Source organism: Patiria miniata, unplaced genomic scaffold (genome assembly GCF_015706575.1).
Source record: "Patiria miniata isolate m_02_andy unplaced genomic scaffold, ASM1570657v1 HiC_scaffold_3, whole genome shotgun sequence".
Taxonomy (NCBI): domain Eukaryota; kingdom Metazoa; phylum Echinodermata; class Asteroidea; order Valvatida; family Asterinidae; genus Patiria; species Patiria miniata.
Window position 1 is genome coordinate 4518661 of NW_024037069.1, and position 22999 is coordinate 4541659.

The following is a 22999-nucleotide window of genomic DNA, read 5'->3' on the forward strand; positions in this document are numbered from 1 at the left end:
TAAACATAGGCCACACATCCACATGTACAAAAATCGTGTCGACTTTGCCAAATTTAGATTTTCACATTTAGGCTTAGTTTGTAGGATTTTTTTGCTTTAGAAGCATACTCACCCTCTTTATAGGCTAGTCAGAAAGTGCTGCCTTTTTCAGATGTCTAATTTTTGTGAAATTTCATGTTGAAATTTTGATACGCAAACATGTAAAAATGAATCTGGAAATTTCACGAAAAATATACATCTGAAAAAGGCAGCACTTTCTGATTAGCCTATAAAGAGGGTGAGTATGCTTCTAAAGCAAAAAAACCCCTACAAACTAAGCCTAAATGTGGAAATCAAAATTTGGCAAAGTTGACACAATTTTTGTACATGTGGATGTGTGGCCTATGTTTACGGAGGCAGTCCAGTAAATAGGCCACATTTATGGGGCTAGGATTAATAATGTATTGCAACAATTCAGTTCATTAGATTAACTTCACAAACATACATATAGTATACGTAGGCCGATACTACTTCTAGAATTAGAAGGAACACGGGTGTTTTCTGGCTAGTATGTGTAGAAGTAGGCTGATACACAGTGCAGGCCCCGTCTTGTCCGGTCAGCGAGTTGGCCTAATTGAAATGCGATGCATCATTTCCCTACCTATTCCTTTTCATTTCAATTTCATCAGCTACGTGTACATGAGTCACTGAGAGATATTATACTATTGTCGAGTCGACGTCTACGTACATGTACGGTACCGGTACCTTGTCTGAATCTGAGCTGAGTCCATTACAACATGAATAAGACCAAAAAAAATAATACTTCTGCTTCCGGTTTCCCTACCTACCCTATTCTGACCGTCCATACCCTAAAAATTTTATTGGAAAAATGCGGAAAAAACACCAAAACCATCACTGTATAGGGCCTACCTTTTACCCTTGACTACACGCAGACGCCTCCATATGATCGTACACAAACAAAAATTGGCCCCCCCCCCAAAAAAAACTCCTTAGGCCAAAAAAAAAAGTCTCCGGTTTCTGGTATGGAGCTTGCCCAAAAAGTGGTGCGGCGACGCGGCTTTTTTTTTTTTTACCTGATTTTTTTGCTTCAAATGTCGGCTGATGACTGCAAATGGTGCCCGACTAAACTTAGTGCAAATATATGGGAGTTCAGAGAGGCCACATAAAGCTTATTCTCGACCATAACCCAATCTAAAAACACGTTAAAATTGTGCAGCAGCAGGATTCCAGTCAAACCAGTGAGTTTGGCGGTTTTGAGACATCATCTTTCATTGAAAAAAAAACTTTTTCATTTTGCCGACGCGCATGGCTACGGCAATGCGCGCGCATACCAGAAACCGGAGACTTTTTTTTTGGCCTTACCTACCTACCCTATTTTTGAATGCCATGTAATCGGAAGCAGAACTATTATTTTTTTGTTTGGCCTAATTCATATTTCCAAGTATTGTAGCTCAAGTGGACATGGGTCAAATATGTCGATTCCATGTCACTGATAAATTAACTTCTAGAATTAGAAGTTCTAGAATTAACTTCTAGAATTAGAAGGCACCGGAACCTTTTTTTTGGCCTTATGGAATTTTTGGTGGATTTGTGTTTCAGAAACTGGAATTCCAGACAAATGAATTTTGTCTATCACGGTGCATGTCCAAAATCCATAGAGTGCTGACCCCTTCTAAATCTTCTAAATCACCATCTTTTTAATTCACCATCACCCCCCTGACATGACCATGTTTACAAAGACCGAAGTGAAAAGTGGTGTGAGGATACGCTGTTTGTAAGGCCTTTACCTACTTGATAAACTTTGCTAAAGAAACTGTTAGTAGGATGGGACGCCGTACGGTATTATCGCAGTACTTATCACGTTTCTCGTTCGGAATAGAGATTGCCCACTAACCTTCCCAAATTTTCCTGTCTCTTGTGTTGTATAACTCTTCCTTTTCAAATTGATATAAACAAATCCGACGGTGGTGTGGTTTATTCTGTGTACGACGCCTGTGAAAATAGACATGCTCGGAGTGTGCGAACGGAGGTGGACTCCCTATTATCGTGGAATGAAGGAAGTGTTTTTTATAATGATCTCAACTCTTTTTTTTCATAGTTAATGATTGACCAAAACATCCCCTGAAATTACTGAATAAAGTCCGATATTTTACCTGTAACGTTCAAATTGATTAAAGACTATTTATGCCTGCAGGATGATTTCTTAAGACCCTGCCCCTCCCCCGAAGAGAGAACAAAAATCACTGAGACAAGTCTACTGATTGGCGATTGGGGGCGCCGTTCACTTTACATGGTGTGCCGTTTTGTTTTGTTTCTTGAGCTGTCCTAGTTTGATCCCGTAAAAGTTTTTACGTCCTTTGACTTCATTTTGTGTTTGCAGAGAATGGGACCCAGTCAATGGAACTTTCTTGGACAGAGCACCATTACCCCTAAATGTTAAAATATAGACGGTACCTTTTTGGCAGACACGGTGAGGGAAGATTTGCAAGTTTTGGAAAACGTCAATATTTATTAAAAATCGTTTAAAGTCCCGAAAGACACAACATTTTATAATCGTCCTTTAAATTTTATACAACTCGGCAAGAAGTCCTTAATGACTGGTGAACTGGATAAAAATCGCCACTTGAACTTGAACTTTGAAGGAGTTTTGGCAACGCAATTCAAAAAGACAAATTTCCCAAGCCGCGATAATATGCCGGGTTAATAAATAGGGAGTCTGACAACTAGTAGTACATATATGTAGTAGTAGTAGTAGTAAAACTAGGCCCCTAATCATGCTAATACTAGTAATAGTAGGCCTAGTTTAGCTTGAGTAACTCCAGCTGACATGCTCATATTCATTCACATGTAAATAAATATGAGCATGTCAGCTCAAGCTAGGCCTAGTTAATACTTTTTTTAGTAACCTACATGCATGACATGTACGTCGTCCAACCTGACAATGTGAAGATTATCATCAGACCCCGATCATTGGCCTCAAGCCCTCAACCCACCACACACCTTTACTACACCCACCCAGCTGACCAATCACTGAACAGAAGTCACGATGAATTATCAATCGGCCTATTTACAAAGTCCAAAGTAAAAATAGACTAGGCTAACCGTTACGATATCGATAGTACTAGGCTACTAAAGTACTACGTATATGATGAGTGACTAGGGTCGTTGGCGTTGTGTGTCATGTTGTTCAACTTTGAGGTTGTGAATGTGAGCATGATGTGAGCGAAATCACCATGATTACAATTACATCACAAGTTTCTAATTCATACTGATTGTACACATACCTTGATTTTAGTGGAAGACTTAAAATCGACGCGTCCAGCTCACTAGATTCTCGATATTTTGTGCCGTGTGACGCATAACTAGGACCGTCGACACATGGTCATGGTGGACGTCGTTGATCGAATGTAGGTTCATGTACGTATGTACGTACGTACGTATATACCGGACACGTACACGTACGTACATCTACAGGACGTACGCGCGCTGCCTTAGCTTCGAGCTCAAGCGGCACATGTGCGTACGGTGGCCCCGACGGGACATAACTGCTCGTGAATATTTTTTTGCGACGTGACGTCGTGAATTTATACTAGTCCCCAGACCTGACAATTATTCCCAACGCTCACGTCTAAAATAATCGTAGGTAAGGCAGTAACCGCGGCTACAAATAAGCGTGACGACATTGACGGCCCTTTATCAAAGCTCGAATTCGTTTATCACATATAGCTTTTAATTTACGGATCAAATTTGAAAAAAAACTTTCTTCACATACCATACAGCTATGATAAACAGAAAGACTTTTTTGACACGACGTATAATGTGATCTGACGTTGCGCCGGCATATTCTATCGAATTTCTATTAGCACTGTACACGAGTCGCCAAGGCGCAGATCCAGAGGGTTTGCGGGTCAATTTCTTGAGTTGTTGGCCCCAAATCGAGTTTGGTGCATGATGGAGATCGAGACCTCTATAATAGAGTGCGCGCCACATAAATAGTGGTCTCGGCAACGCATCAACACGGATGCTGCACAATTGAAGAAAAAGAACAACCTTGTTTCCGATGAACTACTCAAGAAATACAAAATGGATTAAATTGAAATGTCGTGCAATTAGTTTTCACGATGTGTAGCATGAGTAGTTTGAATGGCGTGAGAAACCGTGGAGCTATAAATATAATATGATCGTAACAATCTAGTGTTTTAAACGTTACAAATCCATGTTGACTTCCATTAGGTTTGTATTTGTTGCAAATAAAATCCTGTATTGTTACGGTCATAATAGCTTGATTAATTGACGTTTTTTTATTAAATGAAATCTTTTGATTCCAAACATCATGACAAATGAGTGTACGAAAATTCATTTTAAAATAACGTGTATTTCTTGAGTTGTTGGCCCGAAATCGGGTTAGGTGGTGGAGATCGAGACCACTATAATAGAGTGCGCGCCACATAAATAGTGGTCTCGGCAACGCATCAACACGGATGCTGCACAATTGAAGAAAAAGAACAACCTCGTTTCCGATGAACTACTCAAGAAATACAAAATGGGTTAAAATTGAAATTTCGTGCAATTAGTTTTCACGATGTGTAGTATGAGTAGTTTGAATGGCGTGAGAAACCGTGGAGCTATAAATATAATATGATCGTAACAATCTAGTGTTTTAAACGTTAAAAATCCATGTTGACTTCCATTAGGATTGTATTTGTTGCAAATAAAATCCTGTATTGTTACGGTCATGATAGCTTGATTAATTGACGTTTTTTTATGAAATGAAACCACTATAAGGCCAAAAAAAATATTCGGTCTCTGGTCTGACCGAAATTCCGGAATTGACACGGGGACGCGGATTTTTTTCTTAATTTTTTTGCTTTTTTTTTTCAAGCTTGGATTGTACAGACAAGGTGGGGTACTATTTTGCTTTTTTGGTGTCCTCATGTACATTGGTGTCCTCCATAATTTGCCTAGGTGCTCTCGATCATTTGCCTTGGTGCAATTTCCCATTCCTTGGTGCTCTTTGATAAAAAAAATATTGAGGAGGTGCGGCAATAGAGGGCGCTGTTGGAGCTACAACGGAACATTTTTGGGAAAAAAAGATTGACGCGCATGATTAAAATCGACGCGCGCGCTGATCAGAGACCGACTTTTTTTTGGCATAATAGAGGGCGCGCCACATAAATAGTGGTCTCAACAACGCATCAATACGGATGCTGCACAAGTGAACAAAAAGAACAACCTCGTTTCCGATGAACTACTCAAGAAATACAAAATGGATTAAATTGAAATTTGGAAACTCCTAAGGGACCCTCGAACACATTCCAACTCGATTCAGGGACAGATATATCATTAAAAAGAAATTCATATTTTAGCCAATTTTATAAAAACTGTAAGGCTAACCTCTTGCAAAATTTGTCAATTTTCGTCAAAAAAATTAAATTGCTCCAAACTTCCAGGAAAGACTCCTAAGGGCTCCTGCAACACATTCCATTTCGATTTAGGGACAGATATATCATTAAAAAGAAATTCATATTTTAGCCAATTTTTATTTTTAAAAAATGTAAAATGAAAATGCTCCAAACTTCCTGGAAAGACTCCTAAGGGACCCTGGAACACATTCCAACTCGATTTAGGGACAGATATATCATATCATGCCCGTACTCGGCACTGTGTGTACTCGGAAAACTTTGTACTCGAGTTTTGGTACTCGACTACAACATCGCCTCAAACTTTTGTACCAAGGAGCACCAAGGAATGGGAAATTGCAACAAGGTAAATGATGAAGGGTACCAAAGCAAACGATGGAGGACACCAATGTATATGAGGACACAACAAAGCAAAATAGTACCCACCTTGTCAGTACAATCCAAGCTTGAAAAAAAGCCAAAAAAGCCGCATCGCCGCATCAATTCCGGAACTTTGGTCTGACCACAAGAATTACCAGTTTTTGTTGGCCTTATCACGAAATAGATAAGATTTTAATTAAAGATTGGAATTTTCCGAGGCGTGTTGTTTCGTTGCGAATTGAAGTATTTTATGTAAGGCATATTAAGTCGAAATTTCAGCCCAGAAAATTAATTCTGGTAAAAATGGAAGCATTTTGAAAGTACACTTTCAAACTCGAAAACTTTCGTACACGAGAATAAAGAAATTACTCCACAAGGATACACATTTCAGTATGGGTGATTTCGAAAAGTTACACTTTGGATCCTGGATATATGCGTGCTGTGTTGATCTAACTTGTACAAAAGTATGACGGTGGTCTTAATATACAATATCAAAGCACACAATGAACACGATAAGGCTACTTCATGATGCCCTTTATAAGGTTATCATTCTCTGATCCTATTCTATAAAGCAGTTATGTAGACATGTTCAACACGAGTAATAACATTAAATGAACCTTGCACTTTGTTGAAGGGTGGTTTAATTTTCATTAATGGGAGGGAGTAATAATAGGGCTGGAAACACGAAAACACGAATTGTTCACCACTAATGTTGGTTTTTCTTCTAAATCAGAATCAATATTACAAAGTAACATTGTGTTCTATGTGAAATGAACATTTCTCATAATAACTTCTATTTATGCATTCAAAATGTTGGCTGTCGACTCAATATTCTGGATCTTGCATCAAGGGCTGACGACCTTTTTTCCCAAAAAACAAGCGACATTATGACACTGAGGTCATTTCTCTTAAAAGAGATGCGCCATGCTGAATCTTAAATACCCTGCAGCTTTAATAATCCGTGAAATATTCTCGCACACATTTCTAGCCATGCACTGTTTCTATCTACAATTCTCTTGTAAATATTTTGTATTCATTCAAAAGGAAGGATATATATTTCCTTGCTCTACTTAAGGTTAGGTTTTAAGCGAAAATGAACTACAATTGTCCCTTCATCACCTATAGGTTTTCCAAAAAATATTACAGCAAAAAAAAAGCTTTCGGCTTTTTAAAAATTATTTCTCTACTTAACGCTTCATGAACCATTCTCTAACTTTGGAACAGGTCAAACCAGTCAAAATCATCATAAAACTGTTCTCAAAACATTTTATGAACTTACAATACTAACAGTGCTCAACAATACTTTAAAAAATAATATATTTTTCTTTACATCATTCGGTTTGATCTTTAATTTATATCACAATCAAACCGTAGATATGATTTGAAGACAAAAGTTTGTCTTGCTTTATTTAAATACATAATTGTGGTGTCAGCTTAACAGTAACAATGGTCTCCTCTTAACTTTTGAATCAGATGTAATCACATCACATTAGGTATCTGCTATCGGTGAAAAAAATTGGGGAAAAAACACTTAAAATGAGTAAATTGGTTATAAGTGTTAGCTATGAACATTTTATGGTAAAGTTGGTCTTTAAATATCTCTGCGAGACCCTGACTTCAAAAACAAAACCAATCCCATTTTTATGTGAAGTTAAATGTTAACACTAAAATGACGTTTCGGTAATGTGAATAAAAAATGGTTCGCCCTATAGGGTAATTGATAGACTTAAGTGTCCTTAAAACTGTAAACAATTGACAAAAATATTCAGGTCTGAACAGGTCTCAAAAAAGGTCTGGGCTGCTGTACCAAGTGCTTGTTTCCAAGTACCATGCATGTGTGTCTCACTCTGCTGTTAACCTCTGTGGCAGTTGCTTCCCACAAGCGTTCAGAGAGCACCAATTATAAAGTGTGTTTCGAAATTAGATTAGTTCTGTCACTCGAGTATCGGTTTGGGTCGACGGTTCTTGCCTTTAAAAGTGTTTTTTTTTTTGTTCTGATTTATTGTAGTCCGCGTAGGAGGCATTTGGGCAGATTTTGTGTGACCAGACAATACATACACATCTGGCTAATTAATCAGAATATCTTTTTCCCGAGTGCTCGAGATTTACATGCATGCCTAACTAGCCTTTTAAGCTTTCACGATTATACCTCTTTATTTAATCTCAATCACTCGCTCCATCATCCAATTCACGTGCTCCTGCGTCCTCAGCTTACGGGGCGTCTTGTACTGCATGACAGAAGTCGTTGTCATGGCAACCCTAAAGTCCCTTAGCTCCAGAAAGGTACTTGTCCTCACGAATTTCAGCTGGGCCGGGGATATGGTGTTGGATCCCCGCAGGCCGCTGTAGTAGACGTGTTCTTGCTGAAGATGTTCATCAAACTGAAATGAAAGTGGACACTTGTCTCGTTACCAAATGGGTAGCTCTACAAAAATATATATAAAGTTGTACGTGTATTTGCGACACCTTGCGCGCGGTGCCTTCAAAGAACCTATGCATATGTTTATATTTATTTTATATTGCAACACAAACTCCTTATAAATCCAGTGTTTTCAAATCTCGTAGCTAGTAAATCTTAAAGTAAGGTTAGTTATCTTTGAAAATTATCTTCAGAGTTGACTAAATTACCTTTGACCTTTGCTCTTCTGTGACTTCATTCAGCTCCCTCTTGTCAGGATCGACCTCAAGAAATACGATGTAGTATAGTTCTGTGACAGAAAAAAAACGCTCAGTGGTTGTTGCAGCATTTTAAGTACATGTATTTTAGGAGTGGGAGTAGATTTTTAAATATAGCTTACCTGAACTTTCAGGATCGTAAACTGGGCTCTCTGCGCACGTCCAATCCACTAGTTGAATTCCTGGCCAGCCTTGAATGGTGTTCTTTATGGCAGCGTCCACAACTTGGGTGTTCACTTTCTCGTAGACCAAATTAAGATATTCTCCTGACCTGAAAAAGAGCGTCATTAAACAATGCGATGAACTGTTAGCTGGTGCCAGAGGGCCAGCTATAGTGATATCGTATAGGACTACAGCATGCATGTCCATTGTGTATACCAGATGCATGAACAGACTTCCAGTGAAAAGCCATCCTGAATCAATTTTTTTGTCATCAGCTTTATTATGATTACGTAGTCTTGGTTTTGTTTACCTGTAGAGCATGCGCATGACAGGGCAGTTCTCGTGGAATCCCACAATCTGGATGACATCTCCATTCCGATAACGGTATAGCCCGGAGCGCATGGTCAACACCAGTTCATATCTGCCACCGACCTCAACCTCGTCAATGAGAAGAGTCTTTGGGTCTTCATCCGAACTGTTCAAAAGAAACTATAAAGTTGAACAAAAAAATCGACTAGACAGAGGTAATGGAGCATGTAGCCTCCGGATTACCGCATCGGTGCCCTTCCAACCGAGATGTCAATTTTTCTTGGTTTTCCAATCAAATTTTGTCAATTTGTTGGGTTGAGGGGCACTATTCAAAAGCCATAAACCCAAAATGCCATGTGGCCAGGGATCACGCCCAAAGTGCAATGACACAACTACAGGAAATACGGGAATCACTCAGAGATAAGACTCGGATTTTCTTACAACTTTCCATGATAAAGTAATCTTTTGGTATTCCAAACAAACTAGGGATAAGAAAGGGGAGAAAAGTAAAGTGGACCACTTTGTCTTCTATAATAATCACACACCTGTTTTGCTCCGGGATGAACTCCAAGACAGCCATGTGGGGGCAGGGAGCGTATCGAAGCTCTTTTTCATGAAGCCACATGTTGATCGCGAGGTGGCCTACCTCTGTGTTGCCGTATCCCCGACTGAAGCAAGGAACACCTAGCCAAGACATGATCAATGGTTATTTAATACAAATTCATTTTTTAAGACAAGTGTATTGATGAAGATGGCAAATAACTTGGCACTTAGTATTCCCCTCTTTTGGTTGGACCAATATATGAATCGATTCTGTTGGGCTCCGGTTCTTATGTGTAGTTTTATAGTGCTTGCGTAGATTGAATTTAAGGCACAAACTCTTGAGATTTCTATTCAATTTAACTCTTACCATAACTAAATTTTTCTTCTAGTTTCTTCTTGAAACCCATGATATCGATTCCCTCAATGGCGACCAGATGAGGCCAGATTCTCTTCAAAATGCCATGGAAGCCTTTCTCGAATTCCCTTCTCAACTGGGATACTCGGGCCTTGTCCAGTCTGAGATAGCGTTGGATTGACCGGCGTAAATCAGGGTCTAGAGGGATCTTAGCATTGATCTGCCCGGTAGATAGATCATCTAACATGGCTTGCCAGTTGGTCTCCAGACACTTCAGAGCTCGGTACATTTGGGGAGTGAACATGGTAGACAAGAGAGCGAGATTGGCGTCAGCAATTGCGAACAGCATGTGAACGTAGGCGGCAGAAGGCTCATTTGTGATAGTGAAGGCCGGTGGGGGAGAGCTGAGCTCCGATAAACGCATAGTTTCCTCCTGTTTGATGAACATGTACGGAGAAATGACGCGACCAGTTTTGGTGAGAGAGATTTTGGGATGGATGTAGAAGAAGCAGCGTTTCTGTACAGGGCTTGGCCGGTGAGCACCCTGGTACACAGCCAAGCGCCTGATCTGCTTGCAGAGTGCATCTCCATCCAGCCAAAAAGAAACCAGTGGTATTTTCTTCCCGGCTCCGGTGGTTCCTGATGTGACGCCGAATCGCAGGGGCTCCTCGTCAAGAAAGACGCCCTCTTCTCCGTCTGCCAGCCGCTGGATGTAATCCCTGTAGTGATCGTACGTGGTGAGTGGATGCTTCTTGCGGAGGTCTTCCACTGACTGGATCTCCCCAAGACGGTTCTTGCGCCCGTACTCCGTCTTGGCATGTCGACTGGTCAGCTCCCGGATCAGATCTTCCTGGGCTTCTCGCGGATGTTTCCACATGTGATTGATCTTTGCCAAGATGGAGGGCGTGGCTAGTCGTTCGCCCTGGTGCCACCTGTAGGACAGGAGTAGGGTTGTGAGGGTGTGACTCTCAGAGCATCGTAGAGTCGAGATGTGGAAGGCAATCAGGGATGAGATGCCCAGCAGCACTGCCACAGCACCTAATCGATAAAGGTCATTAATGTGAATACAATTTGTTTGCACAATAGTGACGTTAGTATTTTAAATTCTCTCCGTAATATCAGAGTGGCAGCATTTGGTATTTTGGTATAAGCGATTCAACGTGCAGCAGCGACGCGCGTGCATGATTTCGCCCCGATCACCACATTTTCTTTATGGTATATGTTTTCCGTTGAGTAGATGTCCATGAATAAATACCTCATTTTTACAAGCGTAGGTTTCGCCAGCTAGGTTTGCGGGACCAAAATGGCGCTGCTTAATATGTATCTCCCAATCCGTCACTAACAGTCGAGCCTGATGTAAAAGCCGGAAGTATTTTCATACATTTGGTGTAAATACAAAATGGGCCGGATTTTTACCAGAGAAGATCCAGGCTAACACACAAGTGACAGATTGCGGGGAGCAGTGGCGTATCCAGAAGGGGGCACTTCGCACTGTTTTGACAAATATTTTTTTGTCAGCAATAAATGGTTAGAGAGTTCTGACATCAATCTCAAATCCTAAAAAAAAAAACGCTCAAAAACATTACAATGGTACCAGCCCCCCCCCCCCCCCTGCTTGTAATACGGAGGTCAAGTGTCCGAAAAAAAAACATGTCTACATTTCAGCGTGGATGTGCGGTTGCCCCCTGACATCAAAAGCTGGATACGCTACTGGGAGTGAGTCAGTCAGTAAATGAGATCGGTGCAGTTGACACTAGGATGACCCTCTGGGTCAAAGAATACTTTTCGAATCAGACCATTGCAGTGGCGTAGCCAGGAATTTTTCAGTGGGGGGGGGGGGGGGGGGGGGGGGGCGCTGGGGGGCTGGAACATTTCATGGGGGGCGTCATGTAGATCAATGATAATTTTTTTAGAAACTCAAAATCTAAGTGGGGGTGGGGACAAGGTTTCATGGGGGGGGGGGGCTGTCGCCCCCACGCCCCTCCGTGGCTACGCCACTGCAGGTCATACAGTTAAAGTTTATGTAAACTTGTATGAAAAAACTCCCATGATCTATTTGACACCAAGTTTGTGTTAACTTGCCGGTAACGCCCTAAAAAATTATCCACACAAATATGTTTATTTTGTAACATTTTATGTTCGTCTGTCGGTCTTCTATGCTGTTATGTTTACTTTTAGGTACCTTCAACGGTACTATGTTTAATTAACCTGTTCATTTGTTTAATTAAACTAATAACGCACATATAGTTGCCAAATATGGCACTAACAAGTTTGAGGTCGGCAATTTCGTCTTTAAAAATCTGGTTTCGTCGGGTTACCGTACACACAATTGTCCTGGAGACAACAGTACCAAAGTGCAGAAAGTCGTACGCAAGAGCTCTCTAGTAAGTATCGCTGACGCCATTATGATTCCAAAATTTCTCACTGTATCACACAGTGAAATGACTCAACAGCGTCGTATTGTGAACACATAAAAGCATTCAAGTCGCGTTCTTGCATAACAAGTGCACATGAATGAACGATTCGACTTTTATTCAAAGAAATTTCTATGTACAGTCACCAGACTCGATTCAGTAAAGTCCCTGTCAAAACGAAAATAAACAATCCACGTGCATAACGCACGGCTACACCATCGTATAGTGTGGCAGGGACACCAACAAGTAACAAAACAACTTAAAAAAAAATTAAAAATTGATAAATATTCTGATTGAATTTTGTTAAAAGATACTTGTTGGTGAGGTATCACATATTCTAGCAAATTGATAAAAATGTACAATATTACAATATGCAATTTTGAGGGAAATGGGCAAACTCTGCATAAATCATTTCACTTGATCATATTCATAATACACAAACCGACAATTTTCATTTTCAGACCCACAACGAGAAATATTGTTAACACTGCGCTTATTGTGAGGAGTTGTGCTGGGAATCCATGAAGATGTTATTTTCAACATAATTTCTAAACAATTTAATGGGACATTCCTGTGACATGAGCCTTCCAGATGAAAAGTTTATGTGTGGGAAAGTATGGTACACAAACATGACTGTGTGATTCAAAAGCAGTTGTTGATGCGATCCCTGAATTTACAGCACTCCGTTTAAGGGTGCACACCAATACATAAATTCCCATAGGCACCAAAGATAAATACCCCAATTTAAACAAATTGGGGAACATACTCTGAACCCTCACAGGTGATCAAAACATACATCAAATGAAAGCTGAATTAATCCTCTTTGCCTTTTTGGAAATCTTTTTTTTTGGGGGGGGGGAAGGTTAACCTATGACTTTTGGGTGATTTTTCCCTCCAACGATGATCACCCCATCGCCATTTTGAAAAAAAAAACAGATTCCTTCCACTCCATATTAATATAGATTCCATTCAAATGTTTTGTTCAGAAATCCGAATTCAGGGACATGGACCCTTCACTTCTACAAATACAGACCCTCAAGTGCAGGGGCCAAAATTCTTTATTATTACAGATAAACTAGTATACAAATCGTAATTTGGCCGGACCGTCGCGCCTATTTGGGCTGCCTCTCATATGTACTGCGATCGAAAAATCTCCAGCGTAATAAAGACTTGAAGAAACTTTATTTGATTTATTTGATTCAATTATTTTATTTTAAATCTTAAAACATAAAATAAAAGCTAAAAGTTGGACAGGCTGCCACGGATATGTAAAGAAAATAAAACAATTGTCATCAGACGATTATCCAAACCCCTGCCAGTAAAACAGATTTAAAATTCCATTCATAAAAATTAAAGTACTATTGAAAAGTAAATTGTACAAATCATACGAAACCACACGAGACGAGACATGACGAGACGAGACAAGACGGGGAGATGAGACAAGACTCAGCCAAAAAAATCATAGAGTGAAACATTAGACAAAACAGACAGATACAAAAATATAAAAACGAACTAATAAATAAATACTCTTACAACCCAACAAACAAACAAACAAACACCCAGACTCAATAACGGGAATGAATTACAAACTGGCCAAACAGATTATTACAAACAAAATAAAACAAAACCAAGAAACAAAAGCAATCCCATTCCCCAGAGAGAAAAATGCAAACCATAAAAACAAAAAACCTAGTTGACATACATAGGTCTACACTCACATTATATACACACACTAAAGAAACAACAAAACAATACCCGGGAACAAAATGAAATTAGACAAAATTTTACATTGACGATAAAATAAATATGACTGCAATAATTCCTCCCTTCGTTTTGAAAGAAAAGATTCACAACCTTCCATAGTTAAAACTTTTTCTAATTTTAACACGGTGACTTCGGAGAACATCAATGAGGCAATCAAACAGTTCTCGTATCTTGTAATCCATGTGTCTATCAGTTCTAAGTTTCAAGTGGTGACACGTTAAAGGCTGTGCGACGGAGCTGCCCTGCAATTCATTCCTGAAATTATTGTTGCATTCCCTCTTAGTTCATTAACTTTATATTAGAATCAACATTATTATCTATGATAACGAATTTGGCGGGAAACAGAGCTTTCACACGGTGAGGGGATTCCTCCAACGTCAGGCTTTTCCTTAGTTTCAACACCGGTGTCGGAGTCTCACAAAACTAACTGGGGGAACCAAGTAAGCCAAATTGACTGATAGTGAAGTAAATGTTACTACACAATCGGTCAATATTTGATACATTATCGGTTAAAACCGATAATGTACCAACAATCGACTGATAGTGTAGTACATTTTTACTACAATATCGGTCACTTTCTGTTACATTATCGGTTAGTGATACAGTATCGGTCACTTTGTGTGACATTATCAGTTGGTGATACATTATCCGTTGGTTACTACATTATCAGTTGTAACAGCCAGGCGTACATGGACAAGTATAGATTTCATTGATACTTTGGAAAATGAAACCTAATCCCCTCCCCCTCAAAAAAAAAGAGGAAAAGTCATTAAAAACGACAACTCACCTACTGTGACTCGGAGGGCCATATGGGTTTGAGGATTCATGCAATAGCTGAGAAAGACCGCAGCTAGGAGCGAGGAAATGAAACCCCAGCATGCACAGCGAAGATTCCAAGTAACCGCCATTTTGAACACAGGACTTTAGAGTAGGCGTGTTGAGGACTTCACAATTTTCCACTTTGGACGTTATATGCCGGCTGCCTCCAACGTACAAAATGTAGCCTAGGTGGCGTCGGTGTGTACAATTTTTCAAAACGAATAACCCGTACACACGATAGGGCTACTTCACAGAGTTGTAATGACTCGAGTCAATGACTCGACTCGAGTCCGACTCGAGTCACATTTTTTGGCGACTCGACTCGACTCGAGTCCCGACGAGTAAATGACTCGACTCGACTCGAGTCACTGCGAGCAAATGACTCGACTCGACTCGAGTCCCTCATCAGAATGACTCGACTCGACTCGAGGAAGGCTAATAAGACTCGAGTCCCAAAATAAAAGCAAAACTTACTTGCGAAAAATATTTGCAATGACTTACGCTGCGCCGTTCGCGTTGCGTTGCCAGTTTTTGTTCACGTCACGTTAATGTTCGCGAATAATGTACGTTTATATACAGCGGCAGTCTGTTTCCTTCCTCCATAATGAAACAACAAACCTACACCGTGTCGCGGACTCCCACCTTGTGGTTCTATAGCATGTAATGCTAAACCCGGAACCAGACTTAAAACGCATTTCTCAATCCGTGGTTTCATCATTGGTTCGGGCGATTTTGAAGTTCTTGGTGGAACGCTGGCTAAATTCATGTCCCGATTTCACACACAAAAATGGATACGGACGGGCCCACCTTTAATAATCAGAAACAGTTTTGTATAATGCAATTAGGTTTTAACGTTGTCAGCGATCAGCGAACAACAAAATCTAGACCCGAAGCCAAACCAGTTATAAGACCGAAGTTTCACATCTTCTTATCTGTGACGTGAGCTAGCAATGGAAACTGTTGGTTGGGTACCATACAGCATACTTTATGTCTTTGGATTTCCGTAATAGACTGGTGCCTTGTATTCTTTCTCTCTTGTGTTTGTTGCTTTTTATTGTAATTAAGTGTTAAAATATTTGTGACTCGAATTGACTCGAGCTAAATGCATGACTCGACTCGACTCGACTCGATCACACTCTGTGACTCGACTCGACTCGACTCGACCTTGTTGACCTAATGACTCGACTCGACTCGAGTCACTTCTTTAAAATGACTCGACTCGACTCGAGTCACAAAAATCAGTGACTCGTTACAACTCTGCTAGTACTTCACCGTGCCCTTTGATATCATTCCCTTGTCCTAAACAACTTCAACAATTAGAAAAGTAGAGGAGAATGCAGAAGACACGATAATACGAGTTGAATGCAACAATAAAGTTGTTTTTCTAAAAAATAAAAGAAAGGAACTGCGATGTGCGAACCCTTGGGTTTGTGATTATGGTAGCTTGTCACCATGTGTGAAGAATTTCTTCTTCTTCGGACTGACCAGTAAATGACACTCTCTCCACTTAGATGTTCTTCTACTTCAGTATTTGATTTAATGAATGGGAGTCTCCATACTCTCTAAGATATGAAGGAAATAACAAACCACAACCACCAGGTATTAAGGACATTCCACAGCCTCTAGTTTAAATGCAAAGGAATACTACAGTGCAGTGGTCACTGTTTTTGAATCCTAGCAACATCCTGCTTCCAGCTCGTCAAGGTTTTCATTGTGCGGCCCATGCAAGGAATAACAGTGGTCGTTAGGAAGGGCGTCCTCTGTGACGCAGCGGTTTTAAATAATCGATTCCCCACATAAATATATACACATACAATCAATATTGAAATAGAATTTACTTCGATGTAAGATGGTAATTTTTCAAATAATTTATCCATATATAATTTTGCGGACATGAAAGAAACCACATTTGTGCATTGGTGCTGTGTGTAATATTTCTGTGACGAACACAAGGTGTTTCGTACATTATGAATTCCTCAAAGTCAATTTCGACACTTGGCGAGTTATTTTCTCTCTTCCCCTATTCTTGGGAGCGCCTGCCCTGTGTTTTTTTGAGCTGCTCAAGTCACCTGGTGAGTTTGATTGTGAAATTGTTGTTCTTTTATATTGTATAATCATATTTTGAATTCTAGTGCAGTTTTTTGGAAGGTTTTTACGTAGTTATGGTCTAAAGTGTTTTTTTTTATCTTTGGAAAGTTTTTGTGAAAGTTTAATTGTGAAGCATTGAGATTTTACTGTTCCATGATGGGTTATGATTTGGATTCTGCACAACACATGATTTCTTTCTGACCTTTTTAATATATATGGAGTAAGGAGGAGTATTGTTTTTTATAGGAATCAAGTTTCTTTGACTAGTTTTACAGGATGGAAGAATGTTTTTCATAAGTTTACATTTATTGAGTTTTGTTTTATAACTTTTGGTTCCTCTTTGAAAGATGACATGATTTGCTTGGAGAATTGATTTTTGTTGAGAAAGATTCATATTTTACCCCTAGAACATGTAGATTGAATGACTTTTTTTTAGTGTATCTCTACCATTGTTTAGGCTAGGAGGTATGACTTTCCTACAGATCAAGAGACCCAAGTGTATAAATTCCTTTCTTAGAAGATCACCAGATGTTTATTCATGAAATTAGACTTGTCTTAGTCCCACTTCCTTCACTGCATTTTCCTGTATGTTTAAATCCACTTTTACCACCTGTTTACCTTGAGGCTTAGTTTGATTGTCTTAGACTGGGTGAAGTCTAATTAGAAGTTAAGTGGAACAGATGAGACCCATAGATTAGTACTCATTAGATATTCAGCCAGAAACTTGTGTTGCCAGTGTGTATGTTGGGCATAAGTGACCTTGTTTATAAACATGCTGTATATAATAGAGTTAGACTGCGCTATTTAACCAATTTAACTTTCTTTTGATATATTTCTTAATTGTATTCTTTCTTTTCTTGTCTTTTCTTAATTTTTAGGTTTCAGTCAGAGTGCATTTAAGGTTCACTATTTTGACGCTCTGTGTTGGTTTTTAATTTTTTTTAAGTTGGTTTTACTGTTGGTAACTTGTAGTTTTTATCATTGGTTTTTTTTTTTGGTTTTAAAGGTTTTTTTATTCAGCTTTGGTCTCAAGTTTGTTTCATTTTAAAATCCTTTTCTTAATAAAATAGTTCGCGACTTGTTCTTAGATCCTGGTCTTGTATTAAATTATTTGTGTCGAGTTGAATCCCCAAGTCAAGTGTGTCATTTTTCCAGGTTACAAAAGCATCGAGGGTTCGAAAGTTATGCTCTCAAAAAGGAAAAAAATCGTGCGTTTTTTGAGGTTTTCTGGAGGATTTCTGCTTTGCACAAAATGCAGCGGAAGCCTGTCGTTTAGGTTGCGCTAAGAAATTCATATAGGAAAAACGTATGCGTACGCCGTCGTGTCCGATGTAAACAAACGGGGTTTTTTTCCCGTCTTTTTTTTCAGAAAACGGTTAGACATTATAGATTGGTTTCCTTTCAACCAGATGTTTGAAATAGGATAAGTAAACAATCCAAAGCATGAAATTTTCGGGGATTTCAGGACGCAGTGCCCTTTTAAGCTCTACTCCATATCAAATTGGGTAATGGCCCGCGAAACCCTACACATCGACTGCGCTGGCCTATTCTAAGGACAGACCTGGTAACGGTTGATGCACATTCAAAACGGCCTCAATTCTTCCAGACAACCACTTCACTATCAAGCTGGACGACTGATCTCCTAAGGGGCATTCGCGCCCAACACATTGTCCCTAAGCAACTTGTTAGTATCAATGGTCCGCAGTTCAAATCAGAGGAATTAAGGATCCTGAAACACCATGGAGTGTGGCACATAGCTTCAGCTCCTTATCACCCAACGACAAATGACTTGCAGGGCGCTTCGTCCAAACCTTCAAGAATGAACCGAAGTCGATGGAGGGGGAGACAAGATCAGTAATAAGGTGCCTAAGGTTTGGGTGCCCACTTAACCCTTTTTACCTACTGTGGCAAAATGAGGAATGTCCCCCAAAACCATGTCCTGAGTTATCAACGCCTGAAGTTGGATGCACTAGAAAAATCATGTCAAAATCAATGTTTTTTTTTCTTCTAATTTTTGAGTAGCCAAGGTTTCCAAGATTCACACTGTGTATTTTTTGTTGGTAAAAAAAAAATTCCCAAAAGTTGGAAACTTAATTTCACGTTTTCCACTGCCGTTGGCGACGCAATGCGTATTTTTTTTTTTTCAAAGCCGTTTTTTTTACAAAATGAGGTTGGCGAAGTTCGGCGGGACACTGTTGAAGTTCCTGCGGCATATCTTTGGAATAAATTTAGCTATATAAACAGATTTTGTATCATTGAAAAAGCCAATGATTTGTGCTTTAACATGATTTACGTAGCTTGAAGAGTCGCAGGTGGGGGATATTCCTCATTATGATATGGCAGGTCACCTTTGTGCTATTTAGTGTTTAGGGTTCAAGTTGTTAAATCCGTAGTGTTTGAGTACATATTTCAAACAAGGGACGAACACTCTGAACAGCTCTAAGAGTCGATTGAGCATGTGACTTCATAAATAAAAGATACCACACAAGATAAATCTGTCACATTTTTCAGTTCATAATGAAAAAACAACAACATAATATCATTATTTGGCAATGCCAAAACCTCATCGCAAGTAATTCTCTCAAATTTTTAAACTTTTATCTGGAAAATTTGAACTGGTATAGTGCATTCTAATGATTCTAGGCTTTGTTGCAGTTGCATTTTTAACTCGGTAGGAAATTTAAGAAATGCCCCGCACTAAATCCAACAAACATTCCCTTTTAAAGTAGTTAAAGTGCGCCCTCAAGGGTCGAGCTTATTTATACCCGGCTTCCAACTTACCAGAATAAACCATGGGCTCAATACCTCACACAAAACATATTTTTCTTTACAATTATCTGTTTGAGTTGCAATTTAACAAATTACACGCAAACCATTGACATTCTGATTTAAACTCAATTGCTTCATGGAAAACATCATTATTGTATCAGCTTCGTTGTCTCTTCAAAACTTTTGAATCAGATTTTACCACAGGTTAACAATTTCAAGTATCGGTATTGATGTAAAAAAAAAAAACGTATCGAAAGAGGAGACTTAAAATGAAAAAGTAGTAAGAAGTGTAAGATTGTCATTATTTAGACTGATTTTCTTTCACGGAATGTAGGCGTGCCGTGTACAAAGACGCATTTTTATTGTGTACATAGACTATGCGTGCTGTGACGTCATTCAACACTAAATCAGCCAAACTAGGCATGTAATACTTCATTCTTGTGCATGTAGTTGTTCCAGTCAAAGGTCATCCAGGATAAAGACGACCGACGACGTGGTTCTTAAAGGTAAGTCCATTATTTGCAGCTATCCGAAAAATAACTGGCGTAATTATTGTTGAAAGGCATACTTGGTTGAAAGATAGTAAGGGGACTAAACTCCCTGTGAAATTATTCCTTCTGGCTGTCATTTTGAAGTAATCAACGAAAGAAGGCCTCTCCAACGGTGCTTCTTAAGACGCATCGTGGGAAATTTAAATTAGTAGTTCGTTTTGTTGCTTCAACGAACAAAATGCACAAATTTTCAAACGAACAAAATGCACAAATTACAAATGATGGACTATATCTTTAACCAAATGAACTGCAGAAAGCACCATAAGAAACCGGACGCGGACGTTTCCACATGTAAGTGGCCCTTGCCGAGATGGAGGGCGTAGCTAGACGTTCACCCTGGTGTCACTTGTAGGACATGGGTTATGAATGTGTGGCTCTCAGAGCATCGTAGAGTCGAGATGTGGAAGGCAATCAGAGATGAGATGCCAATCAGCACTGCTGCAGCGCCTGATGCAATGAAATGGATTCATAGGAGTCAGTCTGGCAAGCCTGGTAAAACTGGTAACGGGACGGATTTAGTTGATTCAGATTGGCCATTCACTGCGATGGAAGTCTTTCATGCAGTGGCGTACATACACAATTGGTCGGATTGAGCAATGACCGGCTCTCTTTACCGGCAAACAACCAGGCTAAGCCATACGTGAGAGTGTGTAAGTCAGTGGGTCAGTCAGTGATGAGATTGGTACAAAGAGGACATAAGTATGGCCCTCAGCTCAGGCAACTATATTGATAAGACCATTGGCTGTATAGTCGTTATTCCAGCTATCCGTAAATTTCTGTTCTCTTCATAATTATTTTATGATATAGCAAATGAGCCCATAGAGTGGGTCTCGTTTGAAATAAGATGGAGACACAGTCTTCTCCCACGTAATACGTCTTGGTATAGGTTCCATATACAATTTAGAAAGTTGCAACTTAGTACCCTAAAAAGGTTTTTTTTGTCAATAAAAGCAACAACTCACCTGCTATGACTCGGAAGGCGAGATGAAACTGAGGAGAAAAGCAATAGGTGAGAAGGACCGAAGCTAGGAGCGACGAGATGAACCCCCAGCATGCACAGCGAAAATTCCACTTAACCGCCATTTTGATTATAAGACTTCAGAGTGGGCGTGTCGGGTCTTTTGAATCTTCCACTTCGGAATCCGTTATGCCTGCTGTGATCCAACATAGGCCTACTTAGTAAGTGGCGTCGATGTATACTTATCAAAACACATGGCACAGTTAAAACGTATGAGATTGTTCCCAATTTGCTGTTCTATTCATAAGAACGTCTCTATTCATTATAGTCAGGTGGCATTACTGTAAAATAGTTACGGGGAACTTTAATTTGTTTGTTTGTCTTATTCTAATTCAGCTCCTTTAGCTTGGGAAGAGTCATCTGTTCTGGTACTCACGTCATCACGTCAACTCTAGGAAATCATATGGCATTATGGTCGGAATCGTGACCAGGCTGGTCCAAAGCACCAAACTTGGCAGAAAGATTCTTATAGCCCTAAGATTTTTATTTTTTTATCCGGTTTGATGACGTCCAAGCATTTGAACTCCCAATGTCAACATTGTACCAAATATCCTTATCTGTGAAACGAACACCGTCATTGGACACGGATCAAATGAGGGATTCGAATAAAAAGAAAATTGAAAAGAAAAAAACTGACAATTTTCAAATTCTCCCCAGGCCTAGTTTACCCAATAGGTACAGTAGGCAATGTGCTTTGGGCCTACGAAAAATTCGGGGCCTATGAAAAATTCGGCCGGGCCTATACGAAAAGCCGGCCGGCCGGCCGGCCGAACGCGCGTTTACCTACCTACCGCTAGAGGCGCCCTTCCCCAATTTTATAATCGTACATCATCTGATCATGTCGTATGCTGTATGGTAGAAAAGAACAACGAAAAGAAGACGTGGTTTTCGAACAAATAAATGCCCAGAAATGAAGTTACGAGTAAGATCAGGAGGTCGAACAGAAAAAGTAGATTTTGAAGGCGACCCTACGGTAGCAGAAGTAAAAGAATCCGTGGCTCAAGCTTTCGGGTAAATTGCGCTTGAAAAAAAACTAAAAAGTTGAATGTTTTCGAAAACGCAGTGGCTATTGTTACGGCAGCCGTAACGCATTTCCCATTTTCTGTCGTCGGTAGGCTGCAACTTTTATAAAAACATGAGAAGAAAATACAAAATTAGAAGGAAAAAAATGAATTTGAACGTCATGAACGTTATGAAATTTGGACTTTTATTTCCCTTTAAAAAAAAATCCTCCAACCTGACAATGTGAAGATTATCATTAGACCCCGATCATTGGCCTCAAGCCCTCAACCCACCACACACCTTTACTACACCCACCCGGCTGACCAATCACTGAACAGAAGTCACGATGAATTATCAATCGGCCTATTTACAAAGTCCAAAGTAAATATAGCCTAGGCTAACCGTTGGCGTTACTATATCGATAGTATGAGTGACTAGGGTCGTTGGCGTTGTGTGTCATGTTGTTCAACTTTGAGGTTGTGAATGTGAGCATGATGTGAGCGAAATCATCATGATCACAATTACTTCACGAGTTTCTAATTCATACTGATTGTACACATACCTTGACTTTAGTGGAAGACTTAAAATCGACGCGTCCAGCTCACTAGATTCTCGATATTTTGTGCTGTGTGACGCAAAACTAGTTAGACCGTGGACGTCGTCGATCGAATGGGTACAAATGAAGGTTCCGTACGTGCACGTACGTACAGATACCGGACACGTACACGTACATTTACACGACGTACGTA

The 22999-nt window shown here is 39.8% G+C and overlaps 2 protein-coding genes across 7 annotated transcripts in view; both read right to left on the reverse strand.

Annotated features, from left to right (window-relative positions):
• LOC119737079 (alpha-aminoadipic semialdehyde synthase, mitochondrial-like) overlaps window positions 1–22936 on the reverse strand; it is a 61472-nt gene extending 38536 nt beyond the window's left edge. For 4 of the 6 annotated variants that reach the window (XM_038211168.1, XM_038211165.1, XM_038211170.1 and 1 more), the window contains exon 1: window positions 3285–3377. The gene's annotated coding sequence lies outside the window, so the exon portion shown is untranslated. Of the gene's footprint in view, window positions 1–3284; window positions 3378–22812 lie in introns of those variants that run through there. The other 2 variants (XM_038211167.1, XM_038211166.1) reach the window with 2 other exon arrangements.
• Window positions 7921–21629, reverse strand: LOC119738311 (indole-3-acetic acid-amido synthetase GH3.3-like). Its single transcript, XM_038213157.1, has 9 exons — window positions 21625–21629; window positions 21203–21326; window positions 20087–20109; window positions 9838–10865; window positions 9473–9611; window positions 8929–9093; window positions 8579–8727; window positions 8409–8488; window positions 7921–8161 (listed from the first exon to the last, which is right to left on the reverse strand). Exons 1-9 carry the CDS (start codon window positions 21627–21629, stop codon window positions 7934–7936), a joined length of 1941 nt encoding a protein of 646 aa, XP_038069085.1. The 3' UTR covers window positions 7921–7933.
• Window positions 22937–22999: the final 63 nt, after the last annotated feature.